The sequence below is a fragment of the Aedes albopictus genome, chromosome 1 (genome assembly GCF_035046485.1).
Source record: "Aedes albopictus strain Foshan chromosome 1, AalbF5, whole genome shotgun sequence".
Classification (NCBI taxonomy): Eukaryota; Metazoa; Arthropoda; class Insecta; order Diptera; family Culicidae; genus Aedes; species Aedes albopictus.
The window spans coordinates 57085237-57112178 of record NC_085136.1 but is presented as its reverse complement, the minus strand read 5'-3'; the positions used below and the strand labels follow the sequence as shown (position 1 = coordinate 57112178).

The 26942-nt window shown below is 37.9% G+C and overlaps 2 protein-coding genes across 2 annotated transcripts in view; both read right to left on the bottom strand.

The window, feature by feature from the left end:
- Nucleotides 1-3610: 3610 nt before the first annotated feature.
- Nucleotides 3611-14688, bottom strand: LOC115256454 (microsomal glutathione S-transferase 1). Its single transcript, XM_029855080.2, has 3 exons — nt 14457-14688; nt 5868-5953; nt 3611-5798 (listed from the first exon to the last, which is right to left on the bottom strand). Exons 1-3 carry the CDS (start codon nt 14580-14582, stop codon nt 5555-5557), a joined length of 456 nt encoding a protein of 151 aa, XP_029710940.2. The 5' UTR covers nt 14583-14688; the 3' UTR covers nt 3611-5554.
- Nucleotides 14689-15906: 1218 nt separating this feature from the next.
- The window catches only part of LOC115256453 (microsomal glutathione S-transferase 1), a 31891-nt gene continuing 20855 nt past the window's right edge, over nt 15907-26942 (bottom strand). Inside the window, exons 2-3 of the mRNA XM_029855079.2 lie at nt 16387-16472; nt 15907-16319 (exon numbers count right to left, since the gene is read on the bottom strand). Coding sequence (XP_029710939.2) covers nt 16076-16319; nt 16387-16472 — 330 coding nt within the window. The 3' untranslated portion in view covers nt 15907-16075. The remainder of the gene's footprint in view (nt 16320-16386; nt 16473-26942) is intronic.

Genomic DNA, 26942 nt, shown 5'->3' with positions numbered 1-26942 from the left:
AGTAACTTCTAGTATTTTCCAGGAAATCCTTCTGGGATTCATTCAAAATTTTGCAGCAGGATACCTTCTGGAACATTGATTTTCAATACATCCAAGTGATTTTGCTAGATTCTATCTTTATTTGTCTTGGGAATTCCGCTAGGATTTCTTACAGCGTTTCTTCTGAAAATTCTCAAAGAGATTATTCTAGCAATCCTCCAGAAGCTGCGCCTGGGAGTCCTCGACAGGAATTCTTTATGCAAATCTTCCAGATGTTCGTTCTTGGAGCTCCCTGGTGTTCGTTAATGAAATCTTCCAGGAGTTTTTTAGGAATTTGTTATTTGTGGGGTTTTTCTAAAAACACTCATGAGATTCTTGCGGGCATCCTTCAGAAGCTCGTTCTATGAATCCTTTTTTGAGATTTTTTTATGCAATTATTCAAGAGTTCCTTGTGGAAAACCTACAAGATCCTTTAGGAGTTCTTTTAAAAATCGCTAGATTATATTTGTGGATCCCAGACTAAACTACTGTTCCGTGAATTCGTGATACAGTAAACTACTAAATTCCCTAGAGCTATTTTAGAAGTATTTCTTAAAGAAATTTTCAGAAGGAACCCATTGAGTTAACCTGGTGGAATTTCCAAATGGTATACAAGATGGAATCCCTAGCAGGAGTTACTGAACTAATCCAAGATTGCATTTGGAGAAATCGTAAGATGATATTCCTACACAGTGTTCAATAAGTTTAAATACATAACCATATAGCATATATTTCCCATGTGTAATTAATATTTTCAAAATAAATAGGGGTACTCACTAAACAGATTAAATTGCTGCGTAAGCCATGATTTTCTGCTTATTTGAAATGTTTCATGATTTTGCGAATGAAATAATCAAAGATTGCCTTGGTGATCGCGACGTTTAATCAGTTTAATCAGATTTCGCTGTTAAGTGAATCCCCCTAATGTATTTATTGAAAGTTCACATAACACTGATCAATTACAGTATATGCTTTGAAATGAACTGTCCTGTATCCTGTTGCAATAATTGTCAATGTGTCTCAAGTCCGTTTCGGCCGACAAGCAAGTGTTTTATTGGTATTTCATCTAGTTTTCATTGAGTAATGATGTTAAGGTAAATAAAATTAGGTTATTGTCCTCAGCATTAGTGGTATCCATTATGACCAAACGATAAAATCTAGCAGATTCAGATTCTTTGAAGTACGGAGTCATTTTATCTTGATCCTCTTGATCTCCCGTTAGCCTAGTGGTTAAGGTTAAGGTTAAGGCTATGGATCGCCAATTCGGAGACGGCGGGTTCAATTCCCGTTCTGGTCGGGAAAATTTTCTCGACTCCCTGAGCATAGTGCATCATTGTGCTTGCTTCACAAAATACAAATACATGCAATGGCAGGCAAAGAAAGCCCTTCAATTTATAACTGTGGAAGTGCTCAAAGGACACTAAATTTAAGCGAGGCAGGCCAAGTCCCAGTGGGGACGTAGAGCCATAAAGAAGAAGAAGAAGAAGAATCTGTTTAAATGAGTTTTACCGTGTAAAAAGCAAGGCTGTGTCATATCTCTGTTTAACCCATAACACTAGTATTACAGCATTTTTGAACTCGGTAAGCTGATGATCATTTTTGGTGCAGAATCATGTTCTGAGTTCGAAAACGCGAAGGAAAAAAATTACAGAAGAGCGGATTTTTTTCGACTTTCCATACAAGGATGATGATTTGAATTCGATTTTTGTTCTATTTTTAAGCAAAGTCGCTCACTTCACACATCTCATTCTTCGTTATCAATGCTCCGATTGAGCTGAATTTTTTACTGTAACTCGCCTACATAGGATATGTCAAATAAACGTTGAGAAAGAATTTTTAAATTGTTTTTTTCTCATTGAAAAAAAATACATTTCATCATAAATTTTTGGAAATTTTGCTAAAATTTAAGGAGATTGTCCCAAAAACTCGCCAATATCTTGAATTTCATCAATCTGATGCAAAACCTGCATTCAGATGATCGAATGGTATTGTATTCAGCTTTGAATTTATGGAAAACGATTAAAAAATGGTTGAACAAAATGCAAGATATTTGAGTTTTAGTAAATTCCAAATTTTAAAAAGTTGTAAAACTCGATATTGAGTTAAAACTCAAAAACTGTTCTACTTAAAATTTTTTGAAGCACGGTTTCGAAATCAGCACTAAATTGTGCTTCAAAAACTTTGGTCGTTGGCAGAAGTTCACGACTTTCGTTTTATTTTGTAAACTAGTGTAATTATCTTTTCCAAAACGTGATTATCCTATTGTGGCAAATTTTGACCTAAATTTGCTTTATATAATATATTTATATATTTTTTCATAGAAACAAGCACAAGTTGACATTACTTGAAAATTCATCGCCATATCATCACTGAAGTAGCAGTAAATAGCTCTTGTCTATTAATTTAGTATATTAGGAGATTTAAACTCAAAATTCAACGTTTTGAGCTGCTGGTACAGCAGTATTGCTGGAAAACTTTTCGAAAACATTATCACCGCTAACAAACTTTAAATACAGGTAAGGCTTTAATTAAGTAGAAGATGGCGTTATTCAAAATCAAATGCTGTATTTGATCAGCATATGTTTAATAGAGGTTTTAAACCTTCTGGTTCATTCGCCTCTAAGATCAGTGTTATATGACCATTCAATAGTCAAAAGTCATGAAGCAATCGCAAGTAAAAAGCCTACTCAATGCTTACTCATGATTCCGAGAGTAAACATTGTATGAGTTTATTCGCACCCTCCTACTTCGTAAGTAAAAAGCAAAGATGAGTTTTTGTTCATGAAGAACTAGTGGAGGCGCGGAAAGTGCATTTTAGTGTGATTATAATAGCAAATCCAGTGATTATCCATCTTAAACTAATGCTTCATGCTTCTGTTCCTGGAAAACAGGAATGCCAATCGTGAAAATGCGTTTTTAGTCGAAAGGCAAAAAGCTCAGAGAAGCTTCGCAGGCGAGTGCTGGCCGGCTTCGTTTATTCACGAGTAAAGAAGCGCGAGTATTCTCGGGCCCCTGTTGTTCACGAGTAGGTTTGTTTTGGTTTGTGTCTGCTCAGCTGCAATCTTCATCATTTTCCATCTCTGCCTTTCAATAAATACATTTACTTTGAAAATCTTAATTACAGATTTGAAATTAATTCGAGTTATATGGTGTATTCAAACTTATTGAACACCGTGTAGATGAAAATCTCGGATAAAAGTTCTGTAATAATCTACAGAAGAAGTTCTTGGAGGAATATTCACATGGACACCCTGGAGAAATCCCCGGAAGAAACACAAATGAAGAAATTCTAGCACAATAAGCTAATGCTATGAAAATAATGGCTTGATTATTTGGGGTGTTAACCGAGTCTGACCCGTGATATTTGTATATGCATATTCCACCTGCTACTTGTTCCACACTTGAAAAATAAATTGATTTAGTTTGTCTAAGATATGAAAAAAAAAATATAATTATGCGTGAGAGAAAGCTTAATCACGCACTACTTATTTACAGCTGAATAAGTGTGTTGTAAGCTACTGTGGCGCATAGTTTTTTTTTATGTCATCATCGAAGTTTACTTCTTAATCATTTGTGGATGCACAACCTCCCAATTAATGTTAAACTATAAATTACAAGTATTCGAGGAAAAAGTTTTGATGAAACTTTGAGTGTTGACAAAAATGGAACAATATGTTGACGAAATCGGATAGTGACAAAAACGGATAGTTACAAAACCGGAACGAACCGTAATTACTCTATCCTCATATAATCTATAATGCAACACTATTGACGAGTTTATCTGGCAACACCTGCTTGTTCATTCGCACACACAAACCTTCAAATAGTAATTCATCGCCTTTGGAGGAGGAACTCCAAATCACGATGAACGTTGCACATTCTCCTCCACCCTAACCAATATAATCATTGCGGAAATTGATGACGTGCTCGCGTGGAGTTCATCTGCACAAAAAAAAAATCGGCGCCGGCTTCCTACGATGACGCACCACGTGCACCAGCCAAAAGAAGGAAATGAATTAATGAATGAATCGAAAATATTGTATGAATCAATGTATGGGAACGAACACGTTGTTGGTATGTTTGAACGGTTGGTAGATTGGTGGTTGCATCTTGATGACTGGCGTGGCGATGAAGACGACGGTTGCAAATCATGAAACGAGCTTGTCCAATCGTGCCAATGACTAACAGGGATCTTCGAGGGCATTGTTGAATTTTTGGATGAATTGAGCGTTAGATTTGGCCAAAACCGTTAAAAATATAGTTTAGAATATCGTAAGAAGGAACCAATTGTTTCTGGATGATTTCATACCACGTACCAACGTAGGCTACTTAATTACGTTTACCTGGAACACAGATTGTTCCGCCGAGTGATGCAACGTGCTTTCGCTTTGCGATAGCGTGAATCATTCGAAATGTTTGTACTTTTATGTGCGCAAGCAAACGGATGCAGGGCCGTACGTCTTTCTGTTCGTGCGGTCGAACGTTCTCGTCATACGATCAAATCAGCTGATTGCTAGGGTCAGTACGGTGATACATCACCCACGCATGCGCTGGTCCTTTGTTTCGATTGAATTCTTGTTGAAAAAAACTTTCGATTAGACGGAGGCTAAAAGATTTCACGACATTTGAAGATTTATCAAGCAGTCGTTAATATAAGACTTAAAAGTAAAAAGTGTCTTCCTTTGAATACAAAATGCCCAATAAGCAAAGCAAGTTCTCAGTTCCTAACTACACTAAGCATTGAAACAAACTTCAGCCTCACCAGTATGTATTGTCATGGACTGTCATAGCTAATGAGTAAAATAACATGATATTTCAAACGAACAGGCGTCTGACTATTCTCACTTCTTATCGTTCGTTCAACCACCGACGAACCGACATGACAGCTAGAACAAACAAATTCAAATTTATTGTCCGCGACGCCATGATGAAAAATAGCCGAACACTACCGCCACCTCTATAACGATTCGCGTTGATTTGCTAGCCTGACCCCACACCCCCGTGTGTTCATATAGGAAGAGGTTCACGTCTGCGCTAATTTGACAGAAGGGTTCGCTCGCTTTGCTGGTCGACTGTTGAATTGAGGGAGGACAGTTTTGAATCACCACTGTCACGTCGGTTCGTCGGTGGTTCAACTGTAATGTTCATTCAAATATACCGTAGTTCGTCAATCGCTCACCCACGGCGCTTGCATATTTTTTATCTGTTAAACGTTCGCTCACTACCACCACCTAGTGGAAGCTTGTCAAAATACAGCGTGATTAGCATTGGATGGTCATGTTTTCGTGATGATGATTCCGATTACAACTTATTTCAAGTGATACGTCTGTTTGTCTACGAATAATTCATTAGGAAACTGATTTTTTTTATTATGGAACTTTAAAAAGTTTATTAGGGATATTCTATGGCTGCACTATCTCCGCCGGCACCATGTCGCCGATGGATGACTGTATCATCCAGAATTCCCACTTATTAGCCTATAATACATTTATGATTTGCTCCCCGGAAACTCGTAAAACGTGTTCAACTGTTCAGTTCACACGAAGTAGAGAGCACACTGGACGACCATATAAAACGTCACTAGCATGGTGACTCCGAAGCTGAGGAGTCGGGCCGGTTGCGGCACCGGCATCAAGCCGTAGACTAAACTATGCACGATTCGGCTGACGACCACGGCACGGATCAACTTAGTGGCCCACCGAGGATCCGGATTGGTCAGCAGGTACAGGAATGCCACCACGAAGAAGGGCAGAATGTTTTCCAGGTCGTTGCGGTGGGCTCTGTGCGAAGTGGCGAAAGAATGGTGTTAAAATTGGATTGACATAATTTGCTTTTTGTAAGATATTTACCTGCGAACTCGTTCTACGTCCGGATCGCCAAATATGACTTTGAGCTTGGCACTGATTGATTTAACATCCTCGGGATTTATAAATGCCTGAAATGATGATATATGTAAAATGCTTACCTAGTAATATTAAAAAAAAAACTTTGATTCAAAGTAGGGGAATTTGCAGCATACTGAATACCCGGACCGAAATGGACACCCCTGTTTCTGTCCAAACCGTGGAATTTTAAGTTTTAAACTCAATGCAGACGGGTAAAGGAACAAGTCATCGTTATATTTATTCAATGTACCATTTACATCCCCTCAAAATATCGTTGAAATAAAAATCTGTTTTTCATAAATTGCCACAGCGTAACAAAAACTAACTTTTGGTCTGTCTCAAGAGCAAACTTGTGTGTCTCTGACAGATTTTGAGCCGCTGAATCCGAATCCGGGCTCAGATTTGCTCCAGCACGTGTCAATTTTGAGCTATAGCTCAATTTCTAGGGCAAAATATGCGATTTTGGGCTTTTTTGACTGCAAGCCATTAAGCATGGACATATTGTTTTAAGTAATCAAAAGGTAAAATGGTCAATTGACGTCCAAATCAACGACTCATACAAAATATTTCTTTTTACCAAATCAAATTTAATAGTATTAGGCGATTTATGTTAGATACGATATTTCCCATACAAGTTTAGTAACTAACATAAAGTGCTTAGCCCGGGAGTGGTCGCGTCGTGTACTGAGTATACGCACCATGAAAAATGCACGCTTTCGGTACAGAGCGCGAGCGTGGGGTCGTTGCAGGTAGTCAAAGACGCGACTGCTCGAGGGTTAAATCTATCAAAATTTGTTTAGTAAAACAAAATATTTTGCGCTAAAAATTGAGGTATAGCTCAAAATTCTGACGTGCTGGAGCAAATCTGAGCCCGGATTCGGATTCAGCGACCCAAAATCTGTCAAAGACATATAAATTTGCTCTTGAGACAAAAAATGTTGCACTGTGTAATTGTTATACTGATTGAACGTCGCGATCACCAAGGCAATCTTGGATTATTTAACCCTGTAATACCCAAATTTTTGATTTTGATCTAAATATCATTTTCCGTCATCTAAAATCGATTTAAACATGTTCTGGAAGATGATTCTTTTTAATTCTCGATTTCGTGAATTTCAGTTTTTGATTTTTCTAATTTTTATTTTTGAACATCCCCACATTTTTATATTTTTCCTGGAAGCCAATTTGGGGAACGGATTTCTTGAGATTTAAACATTTTGAGATTTTATGATTATTGTTGAAATATTATTATTTTAAATTTTTTTCACAGAATATTTTATTTTCCGTGTAATTTTAATGAAAATAATTTTAGAGTGTATTCGATTCCCTTAAACTATTAAACACAGATAGAATGATTTGGGAAAAATTGAAAATATGTTAATTGTAGCGATTCAATACAAAGTAAACAATGACTTCTAAAAGGTGACTGAAACATCAATTTTCCAATGAGTTAAAAAAATATAAATACGCTTTAAAATACACCAAAACCATTTTGAGATATACAGAACAGTCCAAAATAGGGTATGTGTGCCATCAGTAATCTCACGCTCCCATATTCATCCTATTCGAAAACAAGTGATAACGGCACCGATTGCTTCCGTTCTTTTTGTTTTCATGGGTGCTCACTTCTAACAAAAAATACAAAAATAAGAAACAAAACCAACAGCGCTTCAATCCTTTGTTTTTCGTAGGATGAAAATGGGAGCCACATACTTAATAAGGGAACCAATACCCTATTAGCCAAAAATATAAAAAAATGATTTTCCACGAAACAAAAATTACAAAAATGCTCAAACTATACCCCGTCTAGAGGCGGGATTGGGTATTAGAGGGTTAATTCGCATTTCCATGGAACATTTCTATAATCGGATAATCATGGTTTAGGTCCAGTTTCATGTTTAAAAGAAATCGGCCAAGAAATTTCTTGAGCGATTCCTGGCAAAGCTTTCTTCAGTGACTGCCATTTGAATTGTCATTTCTTCGCAACTGCGTACTGCGCTCAAAGAAAAAGGATTTCTTGGGCGATTCAGGCAAGGAAATTCCCATGTGTGGCAGTTTAGAGCTCACGAGGACGTTTTAGACGTAAATGAGAAGCAAAGTCCATACCAAATGAAAAGCCTACAATTATGCAGCCAAAGTGACAAAGCCTTCGGAACGTACTTGGCTCGCAAGTTTCACCAGCTGTCTCACGAGGGAATCCATCCACAAAAGTCCACCTACTGTGACAAGATTATCCAACGGAACAAGAAGCTACAAGTTCGAATCCGGCGAAACCATTTTTGAACAAAATTTCACAAAAAAATGGTGCAAAAATGGAAAACATTTTCCACCTCAAAAAAAAAAATCAGATGATACCTTGATCCATACTCTACATGCGCACGAAAACCGATTTTGAAAATATTGCTTCGTTATTTTATAAAAAATCAAAAACCAAAAAAATGAGGAAATGCTTCCAGTTTCACCTTAAGCTAAACTATTCTAACATTTCATTTCACATATAAAAGGTACATTTAATTATAATGAAAAGGAGATGTGGTAGTTTAGAGCTCATAAAGTATTCATTTTTTGACGTTTTTATTAACCGTAGTTGAAAATATATAATTTTTATTTTTTTAGTCTTTTGTCTCGTCCCTAGCTTATAACACATACTTTGAGTGATTTTTTTCACCGTGTATGTCAGATAGGAACATTTTTGAAATCCCAGTGCGAAAAATGTCGAGCTCAGTCACATAAGGTTGACCTCAAATGTCAAAGTAGAACTATTTACCATTTTACTTATTTCGAATTTTCTCATTATTCCTTTGTTTTTCAAGTTCGAATAAAGTACAATTCCGATTAGAATACCATGCTTGATCGTATTATTCAATATAAGCGAGATTTCGTCTTTAATTTTAGGACCCTATTGTCGAACATTTTCAGTAATGCCTGGTTTAGACTGTTCAATTGACACGAGCATTTCACTTGCAAGCTTCTCAAAAATGTTCAACCCAGTGGAATGCTGTGTTCAGCCTGAGCAAATGACTTGAGTGTTCACTTGAATGCTCTTGAATGCATCTCAGTTGAAGCAAGTCTTTACATTGTTCAAATCGTGCTGTGCGTAAACAAACTGAATTGAATTCATCTCAATTGACAGATGACTTGAATTCAACTCACATGAATTGCGGGTTTAGATGGTGCAAGTGAGATGATTTCGTTTGACTTGAACGAAAAAGTTCAACATGTTCAACTTTCGTTCAAGTCAAGCCAGTTTCTCAAGTGAGATGAATGGATTACTGCACGAATTTATTCTGGCCTGCTTACTCTCAAACGTTAAATTTTCTGCGATAGTAAGCAGGCCAGCATGAATTCATGCAGTGAACCATTGTGCTGTTTACATGTTCAGTATTTCGTATTCAATTGGGCATTTTCAACTGACTGGAATCAAGTCACTTGCACCGTCTAAACCAGGCATAAGTGGTAACTTAAGCGTCTCGAGTATAGGGCACTGCATTGTTTTGATTTTGTATGGGACTTTGACGTTTCTTGGCCTTGTTGTTTACAAAATTGGGTTTTTAAATTAAGAAAAATTCAATGATTTTTTATTTTTAAACGAAAGAGCACCTTTTTCTGAGACGCTATGATTTTTTCCAGATTTTTAGACCTTTATTTTGGTACCTAAAATCAATTTCAAACAGATTTTTTGAAATCACCTTTTGACAGCTGAGCAAATGCTTGACAGCTCCGCTCAGTACAAAATGCGACGAGGGGTGATTCGACAAATCGCTTCCATACAAACTTCAAATTGATTTTTAAATAGGTTCCCGGCCATAAAAATTGATGAAAATTTGGATTTCGGCTCAGTTTGGCATGCAGTTTCAGAATATGGAATTATCTCAACACCACTAAAGAAGCCAATTTCTGTAAGAGTGAACGAGAAGGAGATAATTTCATGCAGTGCCCTATACCATGGAAAAGCTCTTTTCTAGTACCTATTTTCAAATCTGGCCGAAAATCAGACGTACGTAATTATCGTGGTATAGCCATTATCTCTTGCATTCCGAAACTTTTCGAGGCAATTGTCAACGAAAAGCTATTTCTCCAAATCAAAAACAGAATTACTGATATGCAACACGGCTTCTTCAAAGGTCGGTCGACGTCAACAAATTTACTGCAATTCATAGACTATTCATTAAACGCAATGAATAATGGAAACCACGTGGAAGCTCTCTACACGGACTTTAGTAAGGCATTTGATCGCATTGACATACCAATGCTACTTTTCAAACTACAAAAAATCGGAATTGAGCCAATTCTCCTGAAATGGCTTGAATCATACCTTACTGACCGTCAACAAATAATTAAATTCAATGGAAACAAGTCAAACCCAATTCAAGTCACTTCAGGTGTCCCCCAAGGCTCTCATTTAGGACCTCTTCTCTTTATTATGTATGTAAACGACATTTCCTTCATTTTAAACAAACTAAAAGTTCTAATTTATGCCGATGACATGAAGCTCTTTCTGGAAATACGAAATGATGAAGACATCAATGTATTCCACAATGAAATTCACATATTCTACGTATGGTGCAAAAAAAATCCTTTTAGAATTAAATGTAAAAAAATGCAACTTAATATCATTTAGCAGAAAAAGAACAACACCAAACATTTCAGTTGCATTAGGAAATCAAAATGTGGAAAAATGTGAAAGAGTAAGAGACTTAGGAGTAATCTTAGACTCTAAGCTTACTTTCGTAGACCACTACAACACAATAATTCACAGGGCTAATAACATGCTAGGGTTTATTAAGCGTTTCTGCTACAACTTTAATGACCCATACACAATCAAAACTCTGTATATTGCATATGTAAGATCAATACTGGAATATTGCAGCATTGTATGGTCTCCTTTTTCAATCACGCACGAAGAAAGATTAGAATCAGTACAAAAGCAATTTCTATTATATGCTCTTCGTAAATTAGGTTGGACTTCATTTCCACTTCCATCATATGAAGCACGCTGCAAGCTTATCGACATACAATCATTGAAAGAGCGGCGTGAAATTGCAATGGTTTCTTTTGTTAACGATATCGTTTCACAACGTATTGATTCAACAAAAATCTTATCCTCATTAAATTTTTACATACCTTCTCGGCAACTACGAAATCGAAACATATTCATAACAAACCACCGTAGAACAAACTACGCCAAATTTGGGCCTCTTAATCGAATGATGGACATTTATAATCAACACTGCGAAACCATTGACTTTACAATGTCTCGGCATAACCTTAGAAAATACTTTTACAGTCTTCGAAGTCCCAACACCTAAAAACATTATAAATACACTACCTATCCTAATTTAATTTTTTAATATTTTTTATGTATTTCTTAGACTAAACTATAGCATTAAGAAACAAAAAATATGTATATGTAAATGTACTAGTCTACGTCGGTTGACGAAATAAATAAATAAATAAAGTGGCAAATCCCTGTCGTTTTGACAGGTCTCCTGCTCGATTGGAACTATGAGGATGATAGAAAATCGACTGTTCCAATTTTGACATTTCTCCTCTTTGTTTTATTCAGGCTCGTAAGTGGTAACATGTGTTATTTTTCAAAATTTTTTTCTTTTTAGGTTTGTGATCGTTGTCTGCCACCTTCAGCTGTAGAATCAGTTGACACCGAGAAACCGTAATCAGCATTTGTGAGCTCAGTCCCAAGAACCCCCAGCCCGCTCAGGGTCAGCTCTTTCTGCCGAAGCTTCGTAAGAAGGGGCAAAACAATGAACTGGATTGACGGGTTTTATAAGGAGATTTCTATTGTCGTCTATTCGGCCCAATATATGCCCTACTACAACCGTAATTACGGGTAACTCATGTATGGTGTCAGTGTGGGGCCCTGATGATTCTGCTTGGTACTAGACTGTCGCCAGAACGTCTTCTTCTTCTTCTTCTTCTTGGCGTAACGTCCTCATTGGGACAAAGCCTGCTTCTCAGCTTAGTGTTCTATGATCACTTCCACAGTTATTAACTGAGAGCTTCCTCTGCCAATGACCATTTTGCATGCGTATATCGTGTGGCAGGCACGAAGATACTCTATGCCCAAGGAAGTCAAGGAAATTTCCTTTACGAAAAGATCCTAGACCGACCGGGAATCGAACCCGTCACCCTCAGCATGGTCATGCTGAATACCCGTGCGTTTACCGCCTCGGCTATATGGGCCGCCAGAACGTCTTAACCTTCATTTGGCCCTCGTGGAGTGGTTTCACGAATTTGTTCATCGGGATCACTATGCGGACCCGGAACACCTTCGCTTCCCAATCGACCAGGTTCCCTTCCAAGGCCCTGAATTGTGAAGAAATAATGAATTGTAAACCGTGTGTTCTTCAAGGCTGGCAGGAAAGGTACGTGGCGAAGACACCCATCGGGGCATAATGGACACCCCTGCATATTTTACGCTATTTCTTTGGTTACATCGACCAGTTCAGTGACTTGTCTATGCAGATCAATACCACAGATATAATACTCCATCTTAGACGAGTTACATAACATCAAAGTTAATTAAATATACTTTAGGCTAAAATAATCGGATTGATTTTTTCCAAACTTTCTAAAACGCTTAACAATTTGCAATACTCGTACATCCATTTGTAATTGCCAGTGTTCATTTCGCCCCGAATCGACTACAACATTTAAATTGTTATTTTAAGTAAATTCTGATCAACAATAAAATACTTTATCCATTGCGCTAAATCGCTTGTTTTATGGTGGACACAATCCAACACTCGAAACACCTTATTTGCTGCTGCTTCGAAATTATAAGAATTTCACCATATGAAAAACATATTTCAATTTCAATGATATTTTGGTTATTTTGGAACAATATATATAATACTTTTGCAAAATTGAACCATGACTTGTTCCTTTATACTTATGCATCAAATGTTTTACATAAAAGTCAACGGTTTCGGCAAAAACAGGGGTGTCCATTTCGCCCCGGGTGTTTATTATGCCCCTAATACCCCTACTAAACTGTTCTCATGCGAGAACAGTTGCTCTTGATCAAGAACGGATGATTGAAGATAACTCAAGAGCCTTATAAAACTGAAAATAAGTTCAACAGTTCTTGTTGTGTTTATGGTTTTATGAACTGAACCTCAGGAGGTGTTTTTAAAGCCACATATTGACGAAGAATAGTTGTGCTCAGCTGAAACTCCAATAAGATCAACTAGAATATGCAATGTTCCGATAAAACTATCATAAAAACAAATAAAACCAAATAGAATCAAGATTGTTACTTGGGTAGTTACGCGCATGCTAGAGGAATCGAAAATCCTCACTGTACAAGTTCATTTCCTACGACGGTTTCCCTCGGGGAATTCTACAGTGTAGTTCCTTCAGAGAATTTTCTGACAATTTCTTTCACTATCAATCAACCAAGAAATCCTCTAGCAATTCATTTTTGAGAATCTTCCTCACCGGAGTATCCGTCAGAAATTATTTCTCCATGCTCGAAGTTTTGCAAAGTTTTCGAAAGAACATCCTTTTAATTTACATTGCAAGTGTGAAACATGATCATAACGCCTCAGATTGAAAACATATCTCACACAGGCATTCAAGGCTACACGGAGTTTATTCATGGCATTTGCCGAAGCTTGAAGTAGCAAAAAATCACATGAATTAAAAAATGGAAAAAATCAAGGCTTTAAATAATTTCAATTTATTTTCAGAGGTAAGAAAATGTGCACTGAGTTGCAGAATTTGTTTTATTAGACATGCTTTCGTATAGAAAAGTAGCCGGTTGTGCGCGAAACTTAGTGTTTATTGATCCATTGCCAGATCAGATCACCAACCATAGCTGACTCCTAGAATGACAATGTACCTCCTACCCTACTAACAAAAAATCCTTCCCTAGACAATCGAGGAGACACTAAAAAAAAAATTGTGAGTTCTCGAACTGTGCACATTGAGAATAGTAAGCTAGTCCCAAGCCCTACTCGTCGGTTCCTTCGATTGCTCTGGTCAATCACGGAGTAGCAACTACGAATTGTGCGGTCAATTATGCTCATGCTCATGCTCATTCATACGATTTTTTTCAGATCTCCGTGAAAAAAATGATGATGTGGTAGATCACTCAATTTCTTGGGTAAGTAAGAACAAAACGTGTTGTGTTCGTTCTCGTTGTCACGTCTCGTGGATGTGGTAGATCCTCTTACTAATACCGTTTCAACATCGGACGCTTCGTGCTTACCAGATTTTCATTGCATTAGATGATGTGTGACTCACGGCATCAGTCCATTCGACCACGCACTCGAGCAGTTCATTGAGCTCTGCCGCGCATAATGTGGAATTTTGATTTGTTTGACCACCCTATCCAACTTTGGAAGCAAAAAAATCTTTTTTCTGGTCATGGTCAATACATTGCATTGTGTGGAACTCGCTAGGTTCTGCAATAATTGCAAAAGGCTTCCATTTGTATCGCAAGTAATTAGTCCTGAGGTGCGTAAATATGTGTTTTAGGAAAGCGCCACCTACGCTTTTTAGCTTTGCATTAAATTGCCTATTAACACTTACCATCTTCCTGAATCTCGTCACCGTAGTGTATAGTGACATGAGCAGCATTTTCGCCACCAAAATCACACTCCAGAAGGCGTAGATACGAAACAGCTCCGGATTTACCTGATCCAGTAGATTTGACATGATGGCGTGTTGCTAGTACGGCAACGAGTATTATTTAGAGTTTCTTTTTTTTTCGGGTGTTTAAAGCGCAACAGATGGATTCGAACTAAAAGATGTGGCTCAGAAATGGAGATTTTTCGGTGGTAGCATAAAATTTGCATGTTTTTATAAAACGTGTTTTCATTTTCTTTCTATCTTGGCGTAGCTGTGTGCGTATTTTCAAGGCGGTTAAGATGTGTCAGGGGCCAGGGCCAATTCAGAGCTAAGATGATGATAATGATGATGATGGTCCCGCCACATACCCCTACAAAGGTTTGAGCTAGACGATATATCTTTAAGATAATTACTGATTATGATCGATGGAATCAGATTTGCAAACTCAATACGGTCTGATTATTTTTACAGATATTAATAAATATGTATAAATAAAACCATACTATACAGCAAAAACATAAATTTGAAAATACTGCTGCTTTCAACTTCTGAAGCTGTGAAAATTAACGGATGTCGGGTCAAATTTTGTTGAATGTTGGGCCTCTATTGGACCCATATCGAACTGTTGAGTTTATTTTTTTATTTAGTTGCCAAAACAAAATTATTAATATGATCAATGATAGGTTTATGTCGGGTCTGACCAAAGCTTTAAACCTACGACACCACACTTAATACTTGCTAGCTGATGCTCAATTGAAGCACGTGTGCCGGTAATAAGTCGTCGGAGAGCTTTAACTGATTCTGGGGTTGTGGTCAATTAAAAATTGAGTAGTTGGCCTGCCTTTCGACCAAATGTCCGTCGAGCCAAATGTACTTTCGACCAAATGTCTTTCCACCATATGTCCCAGATTTTCTTTTAAAGGACCTTAATTTTTTTTTCTTTTCGACGTTTTGTCTTTTCGACCTTTTGTTCCTTCGACTTTCTGTCTTTTCGACGTTTTGACATTCGACGATTTGGCAAATATTTTACTTTGAATGCAACATTATGCCAAATAACGATAAAAAATGTCAAAAGCGGATTTTGCTCTCATACTTCTAAGTAGTAATTGTTTGAGAGTGTACCCTGCAGTAGTGTCAACATTCTCGGGGTGAGTAAACTCAAAATTAATCGCTGCAATCGTCTATCGATCATCTAGCATCGTTGACTCAAATACACCGAAGTTCGTCAATCGCCCACCCACGGCGCTCGCATTTTTTTTTTCTGTTTATCGTTTGCTCACTACTACTATGTACCTGTAGTGAGAGCTTGTCGAAACACAGCGTGATTAGCATTGGTTGTTTTCGTGACAGGATGGATTCCGATCGCAACTTGCTATTTAGTGATACGTCTTTTTTGTGAATAAATCTATAAGGACTGGATTCTTGTTCTATGGACATTTTCGAAATTTATTCAGTATCTCTAGTCGGCACCAATTCGCCGATGGATGATGACTGTATCATCCAGAATTCCCACTTATTAGCCTATAATACATTTATGATTCGCTCCCCGGAAACTCGTAAAACGTGTTCAACTGTTCAGTTCACACGAAGTAGAAAGCACACTGGACGACCATGTACACCGTCACCAGCAGGGTGGCTCCGAAGCTGAAGAGTCGCGCCGGTTGCGGCACCGGCATCACGGCGTAGACCAGACTGTGCACGATCCGGCCGGCGGCCGCAACACGGATCAACTGAGTGGCCAGCCACGGATCCGGATTGGTCAGCAGGTACAGGAAGGCCACCACGAAGAAGGGCAGAATGTTTTCCAGATCGTTGCGGTGGGCTCTGTTGTGGGATAGTGAATAAACGGTATAAAGATTGGATTGAAATTATTAGATTTTTGAATGCTTACCTGCGAACTCGTTCTACGTCCGGATCGTCCAGTTTAGGTTTGAGCTTGGGGCTGATTGATTTAACGTCCTCAGGATTGATGAAGGCCTGAAATGATGGATCGAAAATGTTTGACCTAGTATTATACAGAAACCTTTTATTTCTCAGAAAAATGTTCTTGGTTTTTCGGTTTTTGTCTTGGAAGAAGATTGAAAAAAAAAATCGTTTGATTTCATTTGAAATTGGTAGCTTTTGTTCTAGGGTAGAGTCTGCTTCTCAGCCCAGTTAAGAATATTTGCTTTACGAAAAGACCCTACACTGACCGGAAACGAGAAAGGTCTACAAGCATTTCACTGAAAATTTCACGTAAATGTCTACCAGTAGTTTCGTTCGTTAGATCGAACAGTTCTAATCAGAGTTTCTTTTGTAGTTCCGTTGGATGTTTTTTTTAAGTATTTTTCCTCCAGGGTTTACCCCAGGAATTTCTCTAGGAATTCATCCAAGAATTGGTTCAGGAATTCCTTCAGGAATTACAAAAGAAATTTCTACAATAATTTATCTAGAAATCCTTCAGGTATTCCTTCAGAAATTCTTCCAAGAATTTCTTCCAGGAATTTATCAAGGAATCTCTCCTCTAGGAATGAAATGCCTCCCGGCAATTCCTCCATGAATTCCCCTGGGAATTCCTCCAGGAGCTTCTTCCAAGGATACTTCCAAGGATACTCTAGCAATTCCTCAAGGATTCTTCCAGGAATTCCCCCAGTATTTCTGTAGGGATTCCTCCAGAAATATGTCCAAGAATTCTCCTAGTGATTCCCCCAGGGATTTCGCCTAAGATACCTCCTGGGACTCCTCTACAGGTTCCTCCAGGGATTCATCCATCAATTCCTACAGAAATTCTTCCAGAGATTTCTTCAGGAATTGCTTCAGGGATTCCTCCTGGAATTCCACCTCCAGGAATTCCCTCAGGGATTCTTCTTGACATTTCTCCAAGAATTGCTTCAGAGATTCCTCCAGGAATTCTTTTATCCATGAATTTCTTCAGGGATTCCTCCATGCGTTCTTTCAGGAATTTCTCCAGACATTCCCCCAAGTTTTTCACCAGGAATTCTTCCAGAGATTTTCAAGTATTTCTCCAGGAATTCTTCCTGGAATTCCCCTAGGGATTCCTCCTGTAATTCCTACAGAACTTCTTCCAGAGGTTCCTCCAGAAATTGCTTCAGGGATTCCTCCTAAAATTCCACTAGGGATTCCTCCAGGGATTCCCCCAAGGATTCTTCGTCACATGCATCCAGGAATTCCTTTAGGGATTTCTCCGCGAATTTCTTCAGGGATTCCTTCAGGGCTTCCTCCAGAAATTACTCCACAATTCCCACCAAGGATTTCTAGAGAAATTACGCTAGGAATTTCTCCAGGACTTTCACAAGGAATTTCTTAAGAAATTTATCCCGGCATTCCTCACAGAATTCCTTTGGAGGCTCCTCCAGCAATTTCTCCAAGAATTCATCTAGAGATTCCTCCAGGCATTTCTACAGGTATGCCTTCAGAAATTTCTTGAGCGATTCCTCCAAAAATTCATTCAGGGATTTCTATAAGAATTCGTCCAGGGTTTCCACCCGGAATTCCTCCTAAGATTGCGCCAGGAGTTTGACCAGAAGTTCTTTCAGGCATTCCTCTAGGGCGGTGATTCCCAAAGTGGTCGAAATCGCCCCCCAGGGGGCGAAAATCAGGCCGAAGGGGGCGAAAATTTGAAAATCCAAAATTGGGGGGCGAAAATACTAAAATAGGGGGCGATTTTTCCAATGATTGAAAAATATCAATTGATTGATTGATTCATCTTTATTATAGAGACTTTCAGCCCTTGGCTGGCTGAAATATTAAAAGTATTGAAATGTATTGTATTGAATGTCAAAAGAATCATTAAAACTCCCTGGCATTTCAAGTTTTTTGTTTCTAGGATTATTGAAAAATGACTACTTCGAGATAGAAATGTTACAGAATTTTTGATATTTACGTGGCTTTTTTGGAAAAATTCCAAGAAAGAAAAACATAAATAAAACTGCTATATTAATTTCCGAGAGAATCCCTAGCGGTTCTGGAAATCCAAATCTAATAAATAAGAAACTTCTATGGGAAAATCCATGATTGATTTTTGTCCAAATTATGAAAGGAACAGGTTTTTTTACTTGATAAGAAACTTTTGTTTTTAATTTACATGTGGTTTGTTTTTCATGGAAACTTCAATCATAAACATGAAGTTTAAAATAAGTCTAAGAACACTTTTCCGATGAAATTTGTCACACATTGTTTGAAAATATTTCAGAGAGGCTTCCCGGAGGAATTCCAAACGTTGTTTATTACTAGGAGCTATTTTGAAAATTTTCCACAAATTCAGCGTTGGATTTCCTTCAAACCGATGCATGTCTTCTTATTCGATAATAAAAAGTTTTTCAATTCATAGACAGCTCGCCAATTCGCCTCATTTCCTTTTTTTATTTTTCAATTACAGTCAGGTCTTTTCTTACCATTTACGCGGCCGCGTAGTGTTAATGAAATCTCCATACAAAAAAAATCATCGTCTAATTTTTGCATGATTCGTCGAGAAATGGTGAGACTTTTTTACGCGGTTTTTTTTTTAATTTTGAACTGTGTTTTTGTTACACGGTACGTATCCCCCGCGTAAAAAAAACTGACTTACTGAGCAATGCTGACTACATTTGGATTTTGCTCGATTTTGTTCAAGAATATGTATAGCACAAACATAATTTCAAAACGTATTGGTTTTACATGCAATAGTGCAGTTTGTTTTTAATGTAAACAATCAATGCATTTGCAAAAAAAAACTCAATGAAAATTAGAGCGGTACTAGTTTAGATACACTAAATACCAGGTTTGCCACAGTAGTGTTAAATAGTGAGCTTTTAAAGGCTTCCACTAAGTAAATTTCCAAAAAAAAATAAATTTCACTTAGGGCAGGGGGGCGAAAATGTTCTTCTCAAGCTCCAAGGGGGCGATAACTCCTAAAAGTTTGGGGAACACTGCTCTAGGGTTTCCTCCGGGAATTGCTTCAGGGATTCCTCCAGAATATCCTCAGGCGATTTCTCCAAGAATTCTTCCAGGAATTCTTCCAGCAATTCCTACCGAAATTCCTCCAGGAATTCTTCCAGGCATCTCTCAAGAGATTTATTCAAAAATATATCCAGAGATTCTTCCAGGAATTCCTCTTTGTGTTCCTCCAGACTTTCCTTCGGTATTTCCACCAGATTCCTTCAGGAGTCCCCCCAGAAACTCCTCTTGATTTTTTTTAATTTATCGAGGAATTTGTCAAAAATTTCGCCAGGGATTCCTCCAAGAATTCCTCCAGGAATTTCAGCAGGAACTCCTCCAGAGATTCCTCCTTGAATTTATCAATAGGTTTCTCCAGGGGTTCCTCCAAGAATTCTTCCATAAATTCACCCAGAGATTCTTTCCGAAATTTCTCTAGGAATTCCTCAAGAGATTTCTTCAGGAATGTATCCAGAGATTTCTCCTGTAAATCCTCCTAAGATTCCATTAGAAATTCATCCGGAAATTCCACCAAGGATTCCTCCAGGAATTCCTCCTGGAATTCCGAAAAAGCTACCGATGGATAGAATTTGTGATGTAAACAGAACAATACATAGGCAGAAGTTTAACGCATTCGATGTATTCGTTCAATACATGGCTTACTTGCCTAATTTCGCCATCTATAAATTTTCACACTTGTTCGCTACCTTGCGAATACTATCATATCTATCATTTCATTATCCACTTTGATCTCTACTCCCTTACACTATGAGTAGAAAAAGACCGATATAGCCATAAAATGATTAAGTAATTTCTCAAGGAATTTCGTCAGAATTTTTGCCAGGGAGCTCCAAGAATTCTTCCAGGAATTTCACCAGGAACTCCTCTAGAGATTCCTCCTAATATATATCAAGAATTTCTCCAGAGATTTATTCTGTGATTTCTCCAAGAATGCCTCTAGGAATTTCTCTCAGAATTCCTGCAGGGATTCCTTCAGGGATTTCTCCAGGGTTTGCTCCAGAAATTTCTCCAGGGATTACACCAGGAATTTGTCCAGTATTTCCTCAAGATTCCTCCATGATTTTTTCCAGACATTCCTTTATGAATATCTTTAGGGATACTTCCAGGATATCATGCAGGGATTCCTCCAAGAATTTCTCCAGGAATTCCTCAAGAGATGTCCACAGAAATTTCTCTCACGATTCCTTCAGGAATTCTCTTAGGGAATCCTTCAGGAATTCTTGCAGGGATTGTTCCATGAATTTCTCCAGGGGTTCCTCCAGATGTACTTTTAGACATTCCTCCAGAGATTCCTTCAGGTATTGCTCCAGGAATTTCTCCAGTGATTCCTTCAGAAAGTAATTTCGGGATCTCTTTAAATGTTTATTCGAAGGTTTCTTTAGAAGTTCCATAAATTCTTCCATCATCTTTTCCAGGGGAGCACCAAAGAATTTCTCCAGGATAACATGAAGATATTTTTATTACTTAAAGAATTTCTAAAGGAATTTCTCCAGCAATTTGTATTAGAATTATTTGAGATAATTTTAGAGTGATGCATGTCCAGAATTGTAAAGAATTAGCTACAGTGGAAATTCACGAATTAAAAAAAATAAAAAAGGGGCCAATAAATTCTTCAAGAAGTCATCCAGTAATCCTTTCACAAGTATCTCAAAGAAATCTTTTTCGAGTTCATCCACGGATTTTTACAGGAATGCATCCATGAATTCCTACAAGAATATCATCTGCAGCTACTGCAAAACAACTCCTTCAGAAACTCATCCTGCGGTTTTTTCAGGCATATATCATGAGGTTCTTTTTTTTTCCAAGGAGTCTTTCATAAAAATTATACACTGATTTTTTCAAGACCTCCTCAAGAGATTCCTATAGTGGTTTTTTCAGAGACGTTTTGTGGATATTCCTTCAGAAAGTCCTTAAGAGATTATTCCAAAAAGTGTCAAGTGACTATTTCATAAATTTCCCCGGGAATACTTCAAGGGTTTCCTCCAACGATTCTTTTAGGACTTCACGAATTTCACCAGGGATTCCCTTCCGAGTTTTGTGTGCGGATTTCTCCTGAAATTTCTCTTGGTATTTCTCCAAGAAGTTGTCCAAGAACTTTCCAGCACTTTTTTCAGAAGTTGCTTAGGGACTACATCAGGAAAGTTTCAAGGCTTTTGCGAGAATACCTTCAAGAATTATCCCTAGGATCCTTCCGGGAATACATCAATGGACATTTGTATAGGATTATGCTCTGAGATAAGTATAGCCAGTATTTGTGTACATGCAATCTTCTTTAGGGAAATTCCGGCAAGGATGTACCTACTCGGAACAATACAACTGAAGTTTTATTCTTAGAGGAAAAGAGATCCAGAATATTCCAAGATTGCTGATGAGCTGGATGATTAATTACTGAGAGAAATCCAGTTAGTCATGAACGACAAGAGGAATTTCAAAACAAAGTTTTTGGAGTAATTCCTCATGTAATTCCTATAATATTCTTTGGGATGATCTGTCCACTACTTAATTTCCGCGAATTCTCCACGGATTTCGAAGTAAATTCTTTAAAAAAAAGTAAAAAAACATCGCTTCAGATTCTGCAGGATATTAATTCAGGGTGTCTACTACCTGGAAAAACCTGGAAAACCAGGAATTCTCAAGGAATTTTATTTAACTTGGGAAAAACCTGGAATACTCAGGGAAAATCTTGAACACTTTACTTTACTTCTTGTTGATCAGCTCAGAACTGTTTCCAGAGGTTTTCCCGATATTGCTTCCACACTGCCGTGCACAGCATAGGTGTCCCATATTCTATTTATTAACATATCCTTATTAGCATTGAAACAACTGCGCTGCACATGGCCCTCCCGGGATTTTCTTCCGAGATTTCTCCGAAATTTCTGTGAGCTTTCTTCTAGAGTTTCTTCCTGGACTTCTACAGGAGTTACTGCTTTGATATTTCCTAAAGGTTCATGCGGGGTTTCTTTTAAAGTTCCACCTTAGAATTCTTCCGGGACTTTTCTCTATTATTTGCCTTATCAACAGACCGGGCTAAGATTTGTTTCCTTCTGGGATTTCTTCTGGAGTCATTGCTGATATTTCTCATAGAGTTCTTCTTGTTTTTTTTATGTTCAGAGATTTTTCCAGGCTTTTCTGCGTAGTTGTTTACCGGATTTGTGTCAGTTGACAATCTGAGATTTTTTGCAGACTTTTTCGGGATTATTCCCAGATTTTTTCCCAGTATCCCTACCCGCAAAAGTCTTGAGATTATTGATACTAGTTCAGGGATTCCTTTAATGGTTGCACTTGGAGCTCTTACAGGGATTTTTCAATAAGTTTGTCTCGAAACATGTCCGGAGATAATTAACGAAATTCCTTGTAAGAAATTTTAGAAGAAATGTCGGAAAGAGTGCAAGTGAAATCTTGCGATTATCTCCGCAGAGACTTATTCTGAAAATCTTGTGAAGAACTTCCGAAGAAATCCTGACAAACCTGAGATATCTCGAAAAATAGTTGTGGGTGCAATTTCAGGAGGAAATATTAAGGTAATCAAGGAAAGCCTGTGAGACAAATCTCGTAAAGAATCCAAGAAAAATATTGGAGAGCCACCTGGAAAAATTTCTGGAAGAACTTCTGCAAAAATCCCGAGAGAAACTGTTGGAAAGTTATCCCGATATACCACTAGGAGAGAATCCTGATGGAGCTTTGCATAAATTTTGGAAGAATCTCCGGGAGGAATCCAGCGAGAAATTGAAGCATATCGGGAAAATCTTTGGAAGAAATGCTAGGATCGAATCTAGGATCAATTCCGAAGGTACTCCGAACAATTCTCGGAAAGAACTATTAATGGGAGCAAAATAAACCCAAGACACCCTGTATATTAGACCTGTTCACTTTGAAACTTTTTTTCTCCGATTCTCCGTGACACACCAAATTATCAATCCACATGCAAAAACAAGTCTTCAGTCCAAAATTGAGCCAAATTGATAAAGATTTAAAGGTGTATCAAATCATTTTAGTGTTTTTTAACCGTTTTCACAGAAATTTACTCATAAATCCAGAAAATTGCTCCGGAAGGGTGCCGAAAATTCCGTTAGGATATAGTTAGTACAATACTCTACAACTTTGCCGAAGATACTACGGTGTTTAAATTGCTTATTTCGAAGGTATTCAATAATTTTAGTTGAAAAATCACGAAGAAACACGATATTTTTGCGATTTTACATATAAAAGTCATGTAATTTTACATTATTTTACGTGACTAAATTAATTAGCTATATCTCCTTTGTGTAACGAACATTTCGTCCATACATCGTTTTTGTGTAGGAATTCGTTTTCAATGACTAATTATCAAAAGTATGTCACGTTGATACTAAAAATCGCGTAGAGTTGCCAGCACGAATTAAAACAAAGTTACCCATGATTAAGACGTCATGCCATCGTATTCTAATGTCTTTTGATTTAAGTATCAGAAATGGTGCAGGCTCATATAGCCGAGGCGGTAAACGCACGGGTATTCAGCATGACCATGCTGAGGGTGACGGGTTCGATTCCCGGTCGGTCCAGGATCTTTTCGTAAAGGAAATTTCCTTCACACTTAGAAAAAATGACGGATTACGGTAAAATATTACCGTAATATCAACAGCTGAACGTACGGTAAAAAGTTCGGTGATTTTTCAAACCACCGAACGTACTGCGAATCTCAGGAAAATGCATCTGTCAAAATTACCGGAACGTTCGGTACTTTTTACAAATTAACCGTAAAAATCGCAGAACGTTCGGTATGTTTGTTTACAAATGAATTCTCAATATCACTGAACGTACGGTAAATTTTACAAATTTACGGCGATTTTATGCGAGCACAAAAAACAATATTTTCATAAAAAACGTCGATGATGGGAATGAATATATGACCTTCTGATCAGGAACCACACTTGCTGCCACTGGACAAGAGAGTCTTGCTTGGAGATGATGCGCAAATTGTAATAGAACTGATGCTCGAAACTGTCGGCGTGGCTGTCAAACGCATTTTACAGTAGTACGGTAAAATAGTCCCATCACCGATCTGTTCGGTAAAATATTCACAGGTCTCCTGTAAATTTGTCTGATTTCACCGGTTCTTCGGTGATTTCTTAGATTTCACCGATTTTCTCCTGCAATTTCATCGATTTCGCCGTAACACTGTAGTTTGCTTGTTTACAGACCAGTTTCGGTGATTTTTTTCACCGAATACTGTAATTTATTCTAAGTGTGTTTACTTCCTTGGGCATAGAGTATCTTCGTGCCTGCCACACGATATACGCATGCAAAATGGTCATTGGCAGAGGAAGCTCTCAGTTAATAACTGTGGAAGTGCTCATAGAACACTAAGCTGAGAAGCAGGCTTTGTCCCAATGAGGACGTTACGCCAAGAAGAGAGAGAGAGAGAAATGGTGCAGATGATAAGGCTCGAGCCTGCGGATCAGAAGGTCCCAGGTTCAAGCTCAAATACATAATATTATTTTTTCTTTGTAGCAGTTAGGATGATGAATCTGCCATGACTTACACGCCATCTCCCAAATAATGATGATCGGGACCTGCCAATTAAGCCCATTCCAGGACTAGCTAGATATTTAGTTTACTTGTTGACAAGTAATCGTGTCGACGAGATCAGCTGGACGAAATATTGGACATCTGTTTGGTACCGATTAATTTAGGTAAAACAATTCAATACGATGATGGAACTGCTTCTGGATGCAAAATTTATCATACAACTGTGGAGATTACTTGCATCTATCTAACCACAAGCAACACAACTACAACACGATAAAGGGAAACTTCATTCTTACTATGCACTCTACGGTTTAGAAACAAGGCTATGATGCCAAATTGCAATGAGATACAGAGCGTAGTCTCATTAACTTATAGCTGGATCGAGACGCAAAAAATCCTATTCCAGGGCTCGAACCTTGAATCTTCGAATCGGCCGTCTCATGCTCAACCATCTACACCAAATTGAAACTGATGCAGATGCGACAAAGAAATGTAATGACGTTTTAATCATGGGTAACTTTGTTTAATTTTGTGCTGGCAACTCTATGCGATTTTTAGTATCAACGTGACATACTATTGATAATTAGTCAATGAAAACGAATTCCTACACTAAAATGATGTATGGACGAAATGTTCGTAACACATAGGAGCAATAGCTAATTAAATTAGTCACGTAAAACAATGTAAATTTACATGACTTACATGAAAAACCGTAAAAATATTGTATTTTTTCGCGATTTTTTAACGAAAATTGTTGAATACCTTTGAAATAAGCAATTTAAACACCGTAGTGTCTTCGGTAAAGTTGTAGAGTATTGTTCCAACTATATTTTAACGATGTTTTCGGTACAATTTTCTGGATATTGGAGTACATTTTCGTGAAAATGCTCGAAAAAACACAAAATCGATTTGATACACCTCTAAACCTTTATCAATTTGGCTCATTTTTGGACGGAAGACTTGTTTTTGCATGTGGATTGATAATTTGATGTGACACGGGTAGGTCAAAAAAAGTGAACAGGTCTACTGTATATATTCTAACCCACCAGAAACCTTATCATCATAACCCCCAGGAATATTGAAACCATTTTGAGTAAAATTTCTTTTAGAAATTCGCCGTTAATTCCTTCATAAAGTTTGTCAAAGGTCTTCCACTATTTCAGCTATTTTCTCAACAAGTTTTGGCAGATAAACCGCTTCTGGAAACTCGCCAAGATTACTTACATTGTGGTGCATAATTGATCGGACACTATGGTTTGCGTTCATGGATTGAGCTCAATTTTTGACACGGAACTACTAATATGCTGAATTTTAAGTATACTAAGTACAAAATGTTTTCGTTCACAGGTTTAGGCGTGGCAAGGCGTTCAAAATGTGCAAAAGTTATCGGACAGCGGTACCCCTTTGATTTACACACGTGCCGCTGTTTAGTTTCGTGTCAAAAATTGAGCTCAATCCATCAACGCAAACCAAAGTTACAGCATCCCAAACTTGGCCATTTTGTATGAAAATCGATGTTTGTCCGATCAATTATGCACCACTGCCCGTGTAGTTGCCGGCTTAGAATAGCACTACGGACCCCCTGTTCCGGGGGTAAAGTCCACCAAACAGGGAACTCCAATCCAAAGTGTCAGGCGACCCGTGCTGAGGGATGAATGGTTGAGGGGGTTTAAAACATGTTCGACCTTTAACGGAGCCCGTAACGTGGGTAGATCTCCCTTTTGGGTTGCGTTACGGAGTAAGATTTAGCAAACTGAACCCTGGTGACATCCAACTCGTTAAGCTAGGGAAATGCGTTTTGGTAATAAGGATTCATGGTACAAAGCCCTTGTTACTAGTGACAGTTTCTAAAATTGCATTTATTAATTTATTGCAACTAGCCCAAGGCCCCGGGTTTTTCAATGTTGTACTAGAAGCAATACATGGATGAAGCCAGAGTTCCGATGCATGGACAAATATCAATTCTTCCGTTTTGTTTTTCTCAGAAATCGAATCGATTGTGTG

Bases quoted from the DNA above. Each gene is read 5' to 3' on its own strand.
- LOC115256454 (XM_029855080.2), bottom strand. From the start codon at position 14,582: ATGTCAAATCTACTGGATCAGGTAAATCCGGAGCTGTTTCGTATCTAC. The intron at 5,954-14,456 runs GTAAGTGTTAAT...TCATCATTTCAG, and splicing joins TGACGAGATTCAGGAAGATG to GCATTTATAAATCCCGAGGA. The intron at 5,799-5,867 runs GTAAATATCTTA...CACTTCGCACAG, and splicing joins GACGTAGAACGAGTTCGCAG to AGCCCACCGCAACGACCTGG.